At 43.9% G+C, this 12,044-nt stretch overlaps 1 protein-coding gene across 1 annotated transcript; it reads left to right on the plus strand.

Annotated features, from left to right (window-relative positions):
• The first annotated feature begins 5,449 nt into the window (after positions 1 to 5,449).
• LOC119524017 lies at positions 5,450 to 10,372 on the plus strand. Its single transcript, XM_037822701.1, has 3 exons — positions 5,450 to 5,506; positions 6,112 to 6,485; positions 8,565 to 10,372. The coding sequence occupies exons 1-3, from the start codon at positions 5,450 to 5,452 to the stop codon at positions 8,737 to 8,739; spliced, it is 606 nt and encodes a 201-aa protein (XP_037678629.1). The 3' UTR covers positions 8,740 to 10,372.
• The last annotated feature ends 1,672 nt before the right edge of the window (positions 10,373 to 12,044 follow it).

A 12,044-nucleotide genomic window follows, 5' to 3' on the forward strand; every position in this document is an offset into this window, starting at 1 on the left:
TGGGGGAGGGGGTCTCATGACTTGGATCCACAGGTTTTACTTACAGATTTTATGCTGTGTTCTTGGGCATTCCTCCCAGTTCAGGTTGGTGTATGATGAGTGGATGGTCTCATTTGTTCCCACGCAGTTATTCTGGATTATTTACTAGTTGTTTCTGTTTTTTTGTAGTTGTTCCAGGGGGACTACTTAGCTTCCACGCCTCTCTAGGCTGCCATCTTGCCCCTGATTTTTACTCATATAATGCATTCCGGGAAATTATCGGTACACTAATTTTTGATGTTCACGCTGTCCTACCTTGATCAGTAGTAACTGCTTTAAGTAGGCTCTTTTACCCTTCTGATATTTTGCTGCTAGTCTTGACTCTTCTGAGATCAGATGTTCCAGACCCACATTGTATAGTCCCTGCGCCAGATCTTGAATCAGACAAATTTCCAAGAATCCCTGCTTAAAGACCCAAAATTCTCACTCTGAAAATTGGCAATTAAAGGGTAGAGAATTAAACTTGCTTTTCCACTACAAACTATATTTGAAGGTAACCAAATAGCCCCAGAAGAAGAAGGAAAGCTCTTCTTTACCTAAGAATTTCAGCTAAGATTTTTAGAAGGAAAGGGATGATAGAATTAGAAAATTACTATTTTGCAGGGTACAAAACAAACTTATAGGGGAGGAATCAGGCTGTCACAACCTTCAACCAGTGATCAATCTCAGTATCACTAATAATAGGACAACATGATATGTTAATATGATATTGGAGTCAGGAAGAAAAATGTCCTTATCTTTTTTTTAACAGTCTATAATTCACATATCATAAAATTCATCCATTTCAAGTATACAATTCAATGGTTTTTAGTATATCCACAGAGTTGTGTATGTATCACCACAGTCAATTTTAGAACAATTTTATTACCCCAAAAAGAAACCCCATACCCATAAGCCGTCACCTCCCAAACTCCACCCCACCCCCACCAGCCTTAGGCAACCACTAATCTGCTGTCTGTTGCTATGGGTTTCCCTATTCTGGACATTTCACATAAATGAAATCTTAGAATGTGTGGTGTTTTGAAACTGGCTTCTTTGGGCAGCATAAGGTTTTCAAGGTACATCCATGTTGTAGCATGTATCAGTACTTCATTTCTTTTTATTGCTGAATAATATTCTAATGTAAGTATATACATTTTATTTATCCAGTCATCAGTTGATAGACATTTGGATTGTGACCACTTTGGGCTATTATGAATAATACTGTAACACTCATTTACAAGTTTTTGTGTGGACATCTGTTTTCATTTCTCTTGGGTATATACATTGGAACGGGATTTCTGGGTCATATGGTTAACTTCCATGTTTAACTCTATCTTTAACCATTTGAGGAACTGCTAGAATGTTTTTCAAAGTGGTTGTATCATTTTCCATTCCCACCAACAATATATGAGTGTTTCAATTTCTCCACATCCTCACCAACACTTGTTATAATCTGCCTGGTTATAACCATCCTAGTGGGTATGAAAAGGTATCTCACTTTGATTTTGATTTGCATTTCACGGATGAATAATGATAGCGAGCATCTTTTCATGTGCTTATTGACCATCTGTGTATCTTCTTTGTCTATCCTTTGCCCATTTTTAAAATTGGGTTATTTGTCTTTTTATCACTGAGTTGTAAGTGTTCATTATTTACTCTAGACACAAGTCCCTTATTATTTACATGGTTTGCAAAACATTTGTCCCATTCTGTGGGATGTCTTTTCACTTTCTTGGTGGTGTTCTTTGAAGCACAAATGTTTTTAATTTTGATGATGTCCAATTTACCTATTCTTTTTCTTTTGTCGCTTGGATTTTTGGTGTCACATCTATGAAACCATCGCCTAATCCGCGGTCATGAAGTTGACACCTATGTTTTCTTCTAAGAGTTTTATAGTTTTGGCTCTTACATTAAGGTCTTTGATCCATTTGGAGTTAATTTTTGTATATGGTGTAATGTTCTTATCCTTTTTGAGATGCAGACTAAAGAATCTAGAAGTGAATACACGATGTCTGCAATTTACTTTAAAATACTTCAGAAAAAAATAGATGACACAAATATGGCAAAATGTTGACCAATACTAAATATAGGTCATGTGTGTATGGGTGGTTCACTTATTTTTTAAAGTAAATTATTTAGAAACTTTAACATTTTATAATTAGTTACATATTATTTACCACACAGCAAATAAAAATCATACAAAAGAACAGATGCATCAGGGTGTTGTGACACTGCTCTTAGCAACCACTATTCTAGGGCTACTGAACGTAGTACTGCAACCACTAGCCACACATGGCTGTTGAGAAAGTGAAATACGGTGAGTCCCAATGTGTTGAGGGTATAAAATGTGCACTGGATTTCAAAGACTTGGAACAAAATGAAGAATGCAAAATAGCTCATTGTTCTAGTATGCTAATGCCGCAGAATGCAAAACACCAGAGATGGATAGGCTTTTATAAAATGGGGGTTTATTTTGCTACACAGTTACAGTCTTAAGGCCACAAAGCATCCAAGGTAACACATCAGCAATCGGGTACCTTCACCGGAGGATGGCCAATGGCGTCTGGAAAACCTCTGCTAGCTAGGAAGGCAGCTGGCGTCTGCTCCAAACCTCTGGCCTCAAAATGGCTTTCTCCCAGGATGTTCCTTCCTAGCAAGCTTGCTCCTCTTCAAAACATCACCCACAGCTGGACTCAGTTCCCTCTCTTCGAGTCAGCTCATTTATATAGCGCCACTGATCAAGGCCCACCCTGAATGGGCGGGGCCACGCCTCCATGGGAACATCTCATCAGAATCATCACCCACAGCTGGGTGGGGCACATTCCAAGCAAATCCAACCAGCACCAAAACGTCTGCCCCACAAGACCACAAAGATAATGGCATTTGGGGGACACAATACATTCAAACCGGCGCACTCATCAATAATTTTTATATTGATTACATGTTACAATGATATTTTGGATACAGTAGGTTAAATAAAGTACACTATTAAAATGTATTTCACCTGTCCCTTTTTACTTTTTTTAAAACATGGCTACTAAAAAATATAAATTACATATGCAGTTGCATTATGCTTCCTTTGGACAGCACTGCTCTATGGGGCTAGGAGCCAGAAAGCCTGTGTCCTAATTCCCTTGCTGTCTTTTACCAACCATGTGACTTTGGGCCATTTACTCCATTTCACAGCCCTAGGAGAGTTAGGATTAAATTCATTCAGCAAGTATTTAAAGCTTTTACTATCTACAAAGAACTTGCCTAAATTATGTGGCAAATATAAGATGTGAAATGATCCACAAACTCAAATTATTGTTTCCCCTTCCATCTCTATCCATGAGTCAATGAAGACAGAAGTCAACAATGGAAATATCTCAATCATTTTTACTTCCTCCACTGACATTTTAACTCAAAATAGTATCTGAGATCCGAGGTCACATGTACACATTGTATATGTTCTTTTGTTCCTCTGAGCCTTGAGATTTTATGCATGCATTCCATTTTCCTGGAGGCTCCCCCAACTCCACATTCTGTCCAAGAATCAAGCATACTGTCGTCGACTGCTGGTGTAGTCCCACAGCACACTGACTTTGGTCTTAGTCATGTGACTTGCTTTGACCAATGGGAGATTAGCAAGCATAATACAAGGAGGTGCTTGCACATTGACGCTTATCTTCTTGGGATACTCTTTCTTGGGACCCAGCTGCCATGCTTTGAGGAAGACCAAACAGCCATGAAGAGAGGCCCACACAGATGAGGGAAGGGACAGGGATTCTTTCAGATGGTAGTTCTCAACCTGGAGTGATCCACTCCCCCCGCCGAGGACATTTGGCAAGGTCTGGAGACATTTTTGATTGTCATGATTGGGGGTGGAGTGGGGAAGTATGTGCAACTAGCATCTAGTGGGTAGAGGTCAGGGATGCTGCAAAATACAGGATGGCCCCCACAACAAAGAATTATGCAGCCCAAATGCCATTACTGCCGAGGTGGGGAAACCCTGGTCTAGACCAAGGTTTCTCCATAACCTGGTTCCTACAGATCAAGGATAAAGGGGCTTGGGAGAGAAAGTGCCCACACTTAAATAAAATCATCTATAGCTGCTGTTTTAATCCTGTACATTTACCAGTGACAGCTTTCTGGACAGTCTGCTACTCATCATAATTTTAGATGCTTTCTATTAGGATTCTCATTAGTCCCAATTAGTATATGTCCCCTTGTATACCTTCAGCATTTCAACATCATAACTCATCAAACTGTTGAGCCACAGTGCAGATATGGTTTCTCCTGGCACCACCAAGGCCATAGTTTGTCTCAAATCAATCCTAGTTTCCATATCCCCATCCATCAACAATCCTGGAGACCAGGGGCTTTAACTTTTACTGTTTTGTCATCCATCAGCAGTGTTATCAAAGAACCGTGGCCACATCAAGCTAACAAGCAGCTCATGTTCCCCCTGAGAAGAACATACATATATTTAAAGGAATCCCATTCTTAATTAATTTTGTCTATAAAAGAAATTTTAAGGACATAAGAATCACCATAATATGGTTGGTAGTAAATTTACTAGGAGAGTTTAAAATAATTAATTAGCAGATTCATTCTATAAAAATTTAAACATATGGCTGAGTATAAATCTTATTGCTATGGTATGCTAACACAAATAAAATAAACCATTGTAGGTAAGGGTTGTTTGTTTGTTTTTTAATAATACAGCATGTACATGTTTCCGGGCTCAGTAAAAAAGAGGCAGACATGCTGCCAAAATTGGTGGTTTGGACAACTTTTGGTAAGCAGAGGGATACAGGAGTTTAAAAAAATACTTGATGTGCAAGTTAATATAATTTGCAAGGTACAAAGACCTAGATGAAGAATTCCCAATACTACATATGAAGTTGGGTTACTGCAGGTTGCAATTCAACTGCAAGCAGCCTTTGCTATTAATGGTGAGTCAATTCTTGGCAACTGTTAATAAAAATCCAGCCATTTATCTACCTGTATAAACCATTTTCATGGAGGAGTTCTTAAACTGTGACCACTGTCGCCATCACTCAGTACTCCACCCTGGCATAATGCATTCTCTTCCCTGAAATTTGCTTTGTACCTGGAGATTGCCTCTGATAACTGCACTTGCTTCTTCACCTTGTGAAAGCCCTTTTTTCTGGGTTCTATGGAGAGGGACTGGGAAGAGGCACTGACTCCAGGGATAAGGATGGCCTAAGGCCAGGGTCCTGACTGGTTAGGTTGGTGTTCCCAGGATCAGGTTGTCCAGAAAGTGACCAGCAGGAAGTGATGAAGCTGGCCCAAGGACCACTGCATCTACCTAAAAAGGAGGAATCTGAAGGGGCCTTGGTTTGATCCAGTGCCCACCAAGACAGAATCCCTCCCCTTTTGGTCAGGACTCAGATGATGGCTGGCATTGCTGGCCTTTTCAATGATGAGGGGCACTGCTGTGGATCAGCATCAGCAGATTTTAACTGTCAAGGGTCAGATGGTAAATATTTTAGACTTGGTGGGCCAAGAGGCAAAATGGAGGACATTATGTAGGTGCTTATATAACAAGAGAGAAAACAAATTTCCACAATGTTTTTATCAACAAAATTCAAACACAGCAATAATAATTGAGTATATGTTTTGGTGATATACTCTATTAACTGGAAAGGAATTCTTTTTGGGGGGAGTTAATGTTTCTCCTAATGGAGATTCAAAGGCTATGTACCCTATCATCATGTAGATTGCAAATATTCACCTGTAAAAACTATTCTTTCCTCACTGGTACAAAAAGAGGCAGTACATCCTGCTACTGTTGAGCAACCGGTTGCCTGTGGGGGATTTGGGGAGTTCAGGGGGTCGCCACTGGCTACAAGGTACTTATGGCTTCTTCGCAGCACTCTCCCTCTGTGCTTGGGAAGCAGATCAGAAACGTCAAGATTGGGTCCTGGAGCCCCCTACGGGCAAGGGTACCCCTGTCCTTTGGGACCACCCAAGGCTTCTCAACCTCCCTCCCTGGGTGTGGGGGCAACCCCTGCCCCCTCCGGCCTCCAGCTTCCCCTCCAGTTCCCTCCCTTCATCCTCCTCCTCCTCCCACGTGTCCCCTAGTCCTCTCCCTCCCACGACTGCCTCCTCCCCCTTCCGCTCCCTTCTCCCTCCCGCTCCCTCTCCCCACCCCGCTCCTCCTCGCGGTCCCGCTGCTGCGCTATTCCGTTTCTCCTCCCACTCCCATTCCCCCTCCCGCCCCCGCTCCCCCAGCTCCTCCTCCTTCTCAAGCTCCTCCTCCTCCCGCTGCTCCTCAGGTCCGACCGCTGCCTTTCCCGCTCCCGCCAGCCGCCCGCGCTGCCACCGTCGCGCCCCGCCATGCCGAACATCGTGCTCTTCAGCGGCAGCTCGCACCAGGATTTGTCCCAGCGCGTGGCCGACCGGCTGGGCCTGGAGCTGGGCAAGGTGATCACCAAGAAGTTCAGCAACCAGGAGACCACCGCCTGCCCGGGGCCACCTCCCGGGGCCACCTCCCCGGCCCGCCGCGCTCCCCTTCCGGGGCGGACCGGCGGCAGCAAGGCCTCCGCGCCACCGCGGCCCCGCTGCAGCCCGGAAGGGCAAGATTGGGGCGGTTGCCACCCGCGGGGAGAGTGGGCGCAGCCGGTGGGCAACGGGGTTCCCGGGTTCCCCGGGCGGCTCGTCCCTGTCGCCGCGTCCTCTGCGAGTCGGAATCCCAGCCCCGCGCGTGGTACAAAAGGTACCACCACGTCCCTGGCCCTGGCTGCACACCGGAGCCACCTGGGAAGGTTTAAAATGCTGGTGCCCAGCCGCCACCACCCACCCGGTCCCGATTCAATGGGCCGGGCACCTGCGTTTTTAAAGCTCTCCTGATGACTCTAAGGAGCAACTGGGGTGGAAGCCGCTGGGCTGATGAAAGGATGTGGTTGTGCAAAAGGTTTTACAGAGTGTGAGAACTCCGGGGCACACGTGCTGAATTTCCCTGTGCCTCTTCTCATTTGTCTGCCCCAACGATGACGGACTTTACACTTCTTGTGGAGTTCTGGGACTCTGCCGCGTTCAGAAGCCCCACCATGGTTTAAGCGTTAATTTCTACCCATTTCTCAAGTCGGCAAGAAGGGGTCACCTCTGCCCATCAGCACGGTCAGGTGGGGGCATCCTCCCACGCTGGGCCAGGGGCTCTTTCCACTTACCCGACTCCTCAAAACTCTTTGAACAGTTTCAAGTTGGTTCCTCCCGGCAACCATCCCTGAAGTGTATAGCACTGTACACATGATCCCATTGGCAAAGATCCAGTAAACCACCATTTTCAACAGATGGTGCTAGAACAATGGGACATCCATAAGCAAACAATATTTATAAACAAATGAGCCTCCATCCATACTTCCCACCATTTACAATGCATTAACTTGAAATGGATCCTAGACCTAAATGTAAACTCTGAAACTGTGAAACTTCTAGAAGAAAAACAGGAGACATTCATTGTGACCTTGGGTCAGGCAAACATTTCGTAGATCCTGAGGTGTTCTATTAAGACATATGAAGATGGTCTCCAAAGTGGTCTGGAGTTATGGTGTTTCTTCCCAGGTTGGCTTTTTTGGATAGGTGGATCCCTTGTGACTTCTTCCAGGTGGTAAATTACAGTTAGGAGGCTCTGGTGATAATATAAGTAAAAGTGAAAAAGTGGTAGGCCAGTGACATGACAGCTGGGAAGACTTGGGTTCAAAAATTCAGCTTTGTCGAGCTTAAGACAGACTTGCTGGAGGATGCTCAAGGGCTCTGCAGAAGGACAGAACTGGATTTGAATGTTGCAGTATTTTGCCACTCCTGTTCAAGGTTCAATGGTTTTAAGAACAGAAGAAGGGGATAATAGTTTTTGTTCAGGAGGTAGTGTAGTTTAAAGGAGAAATTTCTGGATGAAGTAGATTTTGAAAGCAACTATGTTGCCCTTCCATGTTATCTCAGTTGTGGCACCATCCTTTGCTAAAGACCCTGGTTAATCTAGGTCAGAAGTTCATTACTAAGTTAATGTTGGGTTTCCGCTAAAAATACTGTGTGTACTATTGCTGGGATAAACTCACACAGACATGAAGTCTGAAAGTTTATACATTTGTTTTAACTATAAAACACATTTCCAATTCATTTGGTTCTGAATATTTTATAACTACCACTTGATAATTAGAAACCATGAGGTCTCAAAAACCAATCAGCATTAAGTCTGAGAATTTAGGTAAAATATAAAAGGTTGACTTCCTGTTTTTTCTCTTTTTGATGAACTGTATCGGTATGGAGTTTGATTTTACAAACAGTTTTTTCTGGACCAGGTACCATGCTGTGATCTGGTTTTTACTGTGTGGTCCTGAAGAAGAAACAGAAGAGCAAAAGGAAGAGGAAATGGATTCAGTTCACATGAGGGCCCCTTCCTGAATCTCCCACTCAGCCAGGACTCAAATCTGCTTTCCTGTCTCCTGGTCATGCTCCTTCCAGTCCACATTTAAAAATGCTAGCTAATCGGACACAGCACTTCCTAATGTTACCTTCTCATCTCTAAATTGTTTCAGATATGCAGGGACATGCCTGTCCCACCTTCGTTCTAGACCACTGAAATCCCGCGATGATGATGGTGTCCGAAAGTCTCTGTTGGAACCTTGTGCCGGCACAGTCCATAGCTGTGTGGCGAGCCCCAAGGTTCTGGTTGTCAATGGCTGTGTGACAGATCACCACAAAGCTTAATAGCTTCAAACAACAACTATTTATTTTGCTCACAACCTGCAATTTGGGCAAAGCTCAGCAAGGAAGGTTTGTTTCTGCCCAGGGTGTTGGCAGCTGGGGCAGCTAATGGGGACCAGAGTAACCACTTCCAAGATAGCTCTCTCACCTGGCTGGCAAGGTGGGCTAGCTATTGCCTGGGAGCCTGGTGAGGAACCTTGGTTCCTCTTCCCCTGGGTCTCTCCATGGGGCTGCTTGAGCTTCCTTATAGCCTGGAAGCTGGGTTCTAAGAGTGTCCTAAAAGATAGCAAGTAGAAGCTGCTAGTCTATTAAGGCCTGCCTGGAAATTGGCACATCATCACTTCCATCCTATTCTATTGGTCAAGCAGTCACAGAGCTCTCCCAGATTCAGCAGGGAGGGAACACAGTCCTTGCTTCTTGATGGGAATAGTGTTAATGAATTTGGGGCCATCTTTTAATTACCACAGTCATTCATTGTTGAGTCAAACTCTTCAGCCTTCTTATTTGGGGAGGAGTGAAGATCTGCCTGAACAGCCAGTGGATGCTGCCTTCTGTCCCCAGTTTTTAAGAGATCCAGAACAAAGATCCGGCGTGATCATCTTCATGAATAGAAGCAAGAAGAGCTTTGGAAACACTGTTGCCATGGTGATGGTATTCTGTGTCCTCCCCTGGACCACTAGTCATATGGGGGTTGAGGTTCCTGAGGAAAAATACACCATTTGGGGGATAAACAGTCATAAGACCAGGGGTTTATGTTTTCTGTAACAGGCCAGCTGGTAAACAGATCCGGTATTGTTGACCACACGAAATCTGTTGTTGCTGCTGCTCTTCTTTCTCATTCTCTTCTTCTTTCCCTTTAAAAATGTAAAAATCATTTGTATTAGTTCCCTATGGTGGCTCAGGCTTACTCAGACTTAGTGGCTTAAAACAGCACAATTATTATCTTACAGCTCCATAGATTAGAAGTCCAACATGGGGTGGCAGGGCTGCATTCCTTCGGAAGGTTCCAGAGGAGAAGCCATTTCCTTTCCTTTTCCAACTTCTAGAGACCGCCCACATTCCTTGGCTCATGGCCCTTTCTTCCATCTTCAGAGCCAACAACAGAGCATCTCTCTGGCCCAGCTTCATTCATCCTACCTTTTTCTCTGACTCCAACTTCTTCTGTCTCTTCCACTTTTAAGGGCCCGTCTGGATAATCTCCTTATTTTAAGGTCAGCTGATTAGCAGTTTTAATTCCATCTGCAAACTTCTTTCCCTTTGCCTTGTAAACTAACACGTTCACAGGTTCCGGGGACTAGGATGTAGACATCTTTGGGGAGCTATTTTTCTGCTGACCACCCCATTCTTAGCTTACAGGCCATACAAAAACAGTCAGTGGGCCCTAGTTTGTCAACCTTGGGTCTATACAATACTGTGATTTCCAAATTTACTTCATCCCTCAGTTGAGGAGATGTTCGCAGAAGAATTACATGTAGCTCCTTAGAACTTGAAATAGAAGGGTGCACATAGAATTCTGTCCCTCTCATCTCCCAAGACTGGCATCATACTGTTTCTTTCCAGAGCAGAAAACATGCAAGAACATGACCTGTTGTTAAAAAAAACTCATTTTTCAGAACATGTCAACTCAAAAAACTTTGTTTTTTGTTTTTTGTTTTGTTTTTTTGCCTTCTAATTAGTCTACCTGAAGTTGAGTATAGGTGTCTGTTGTCTCAGGTAGACTAACAGATGGTATCCCAGATGTAGATTTGCTTTAAAATTTTCTTTAGATATAGTTGGCTCTTTTAATAAAACAATTTTAATAAAACAATTTTAGGCTTCTGATAGTGGGAGAAGGTTGAAGGATAATTATTCATGTGCCTTAGTTATAATTTTAAAATAAACTGCGTTGTATTTCTTTTTTGGATGAGCGTTTCTTCATTTAGTCAGTTCTGCTATAATATGACATGTGTTCCTAAAAATTAGCACGCCATGCAAAATTGTGCAATAGAAACCACAGGACTTATGGGGAAAATGGGGCTAGGGGCACAACACTCAAAAAAGAGAAGGGAATGGCATTTATATGAGTTAAATGTTTAAGACATCCGTAAATACTACAGGAAATATGGCACTTGAGCTTGAAAAAAGACCTGCAGTTTGCTTGTGGAAGTGGGCCCTGGAAGGGTTGCAGCTTGCAAGTTATTGTGAGGTGGTAGAAGGAGGATTATCTAAAATCATATGGAAAGTTGGGCTAGCAGATGTGGATAGGTGTGGCTTTTTGTCCTTGTGAAATGTGTGTGTATTCAGTATTTCTGAGTGGCTTCTACTGCTGGGTGCAGTTTTCTGCAGTCTCAATTTAGTATGAGGGGTAGCACATAAACAAACACAGAGTTCATGTTATGTTCAAATTGTTCCTAATATAGCAATCATTGGAACAAATTTCCCTCTTCAAAATGAGCATTATAGCAGAGCGACCCATGTTCTTGGTTCTCAGGTAGTGCTCTGGGACTTGCCTGAACATTGGTCGCTATTCTACTTTTTTTCCTGTGGAACGTACACACCAGTGAATCCTGACCCCCTCCCAACCTTGTGTATGTAGGATTTGCTCTGCCATCGGTCGCCTGAGAACTGGCAATGTTCCTTAGCACTGAGTCAAGGGCTCTTGACTCAGAAGGATGACGGAGCTCCTGGCTTCCCAGGGCGCATGCCCACCAGCAGCCTCCTCACCCTTCCTGCTGTCTCCTCCAGGGCCACCATCCAGCACAGGTACCTTCTTGCCCAGTGCAAATGCACCCTTACCTCATGAGATGCTTGTCCCCTGCTCCCCACCCCCACCTTGGTGTGGCTTCCTTTGCTCACTGGGGGGCCTCTCTGGGCTTCATGTGGATATGTGGGGTGTGGTTGTGTGGGGCACTGTTTAGCTGGTGATGCTGTGGTAAGAAAGAAGTCACCAACCCTTGCTCTAGTCCTCATTGTAGAAAGTTGAGGATTATTTTTTCTTACTACTCTGCTTAAATAAAGCAATGGTAGCTTTGCTTACCGTCTTAGGAAAGGGCTTAAACCCTTCACTTGTGTGTGTGTGTGTGGGGGGGGGGCTGTTTCAGGAGCCACTTAGTCGGCTACAGTGACCTAATTCTTGGCTAATGTCAGCTTGTTAAACAAATTTTAAAAACAAGCAAAAAAACAAGAAATCCAGAGATAGAAGGTGGCTGGTGTTGCATCAGTTACTTAATGATGGCAGGATCAGAGCCTCTGGGATTCTCTGGGCCTTCTCTTCCTGGTTGCAGGAGGGCTGCCACAGTTCTGAGCATTGAGTCTGTGTTCAGACCAGG

This window comes from Choloepus didactylus, chromosome Y (assembly GCF_015220235.1).
Source record: "Choloepus didactylus isolate mChoDid1 chromosome Y, mChoDid1.pri, whole genome shotgun sequence".
NCBI lineage: Eukaryota > Metazoa > Chordata > Mammalia > Pilosa > Megalonychidae > Choloepus > Choloepus didactylus.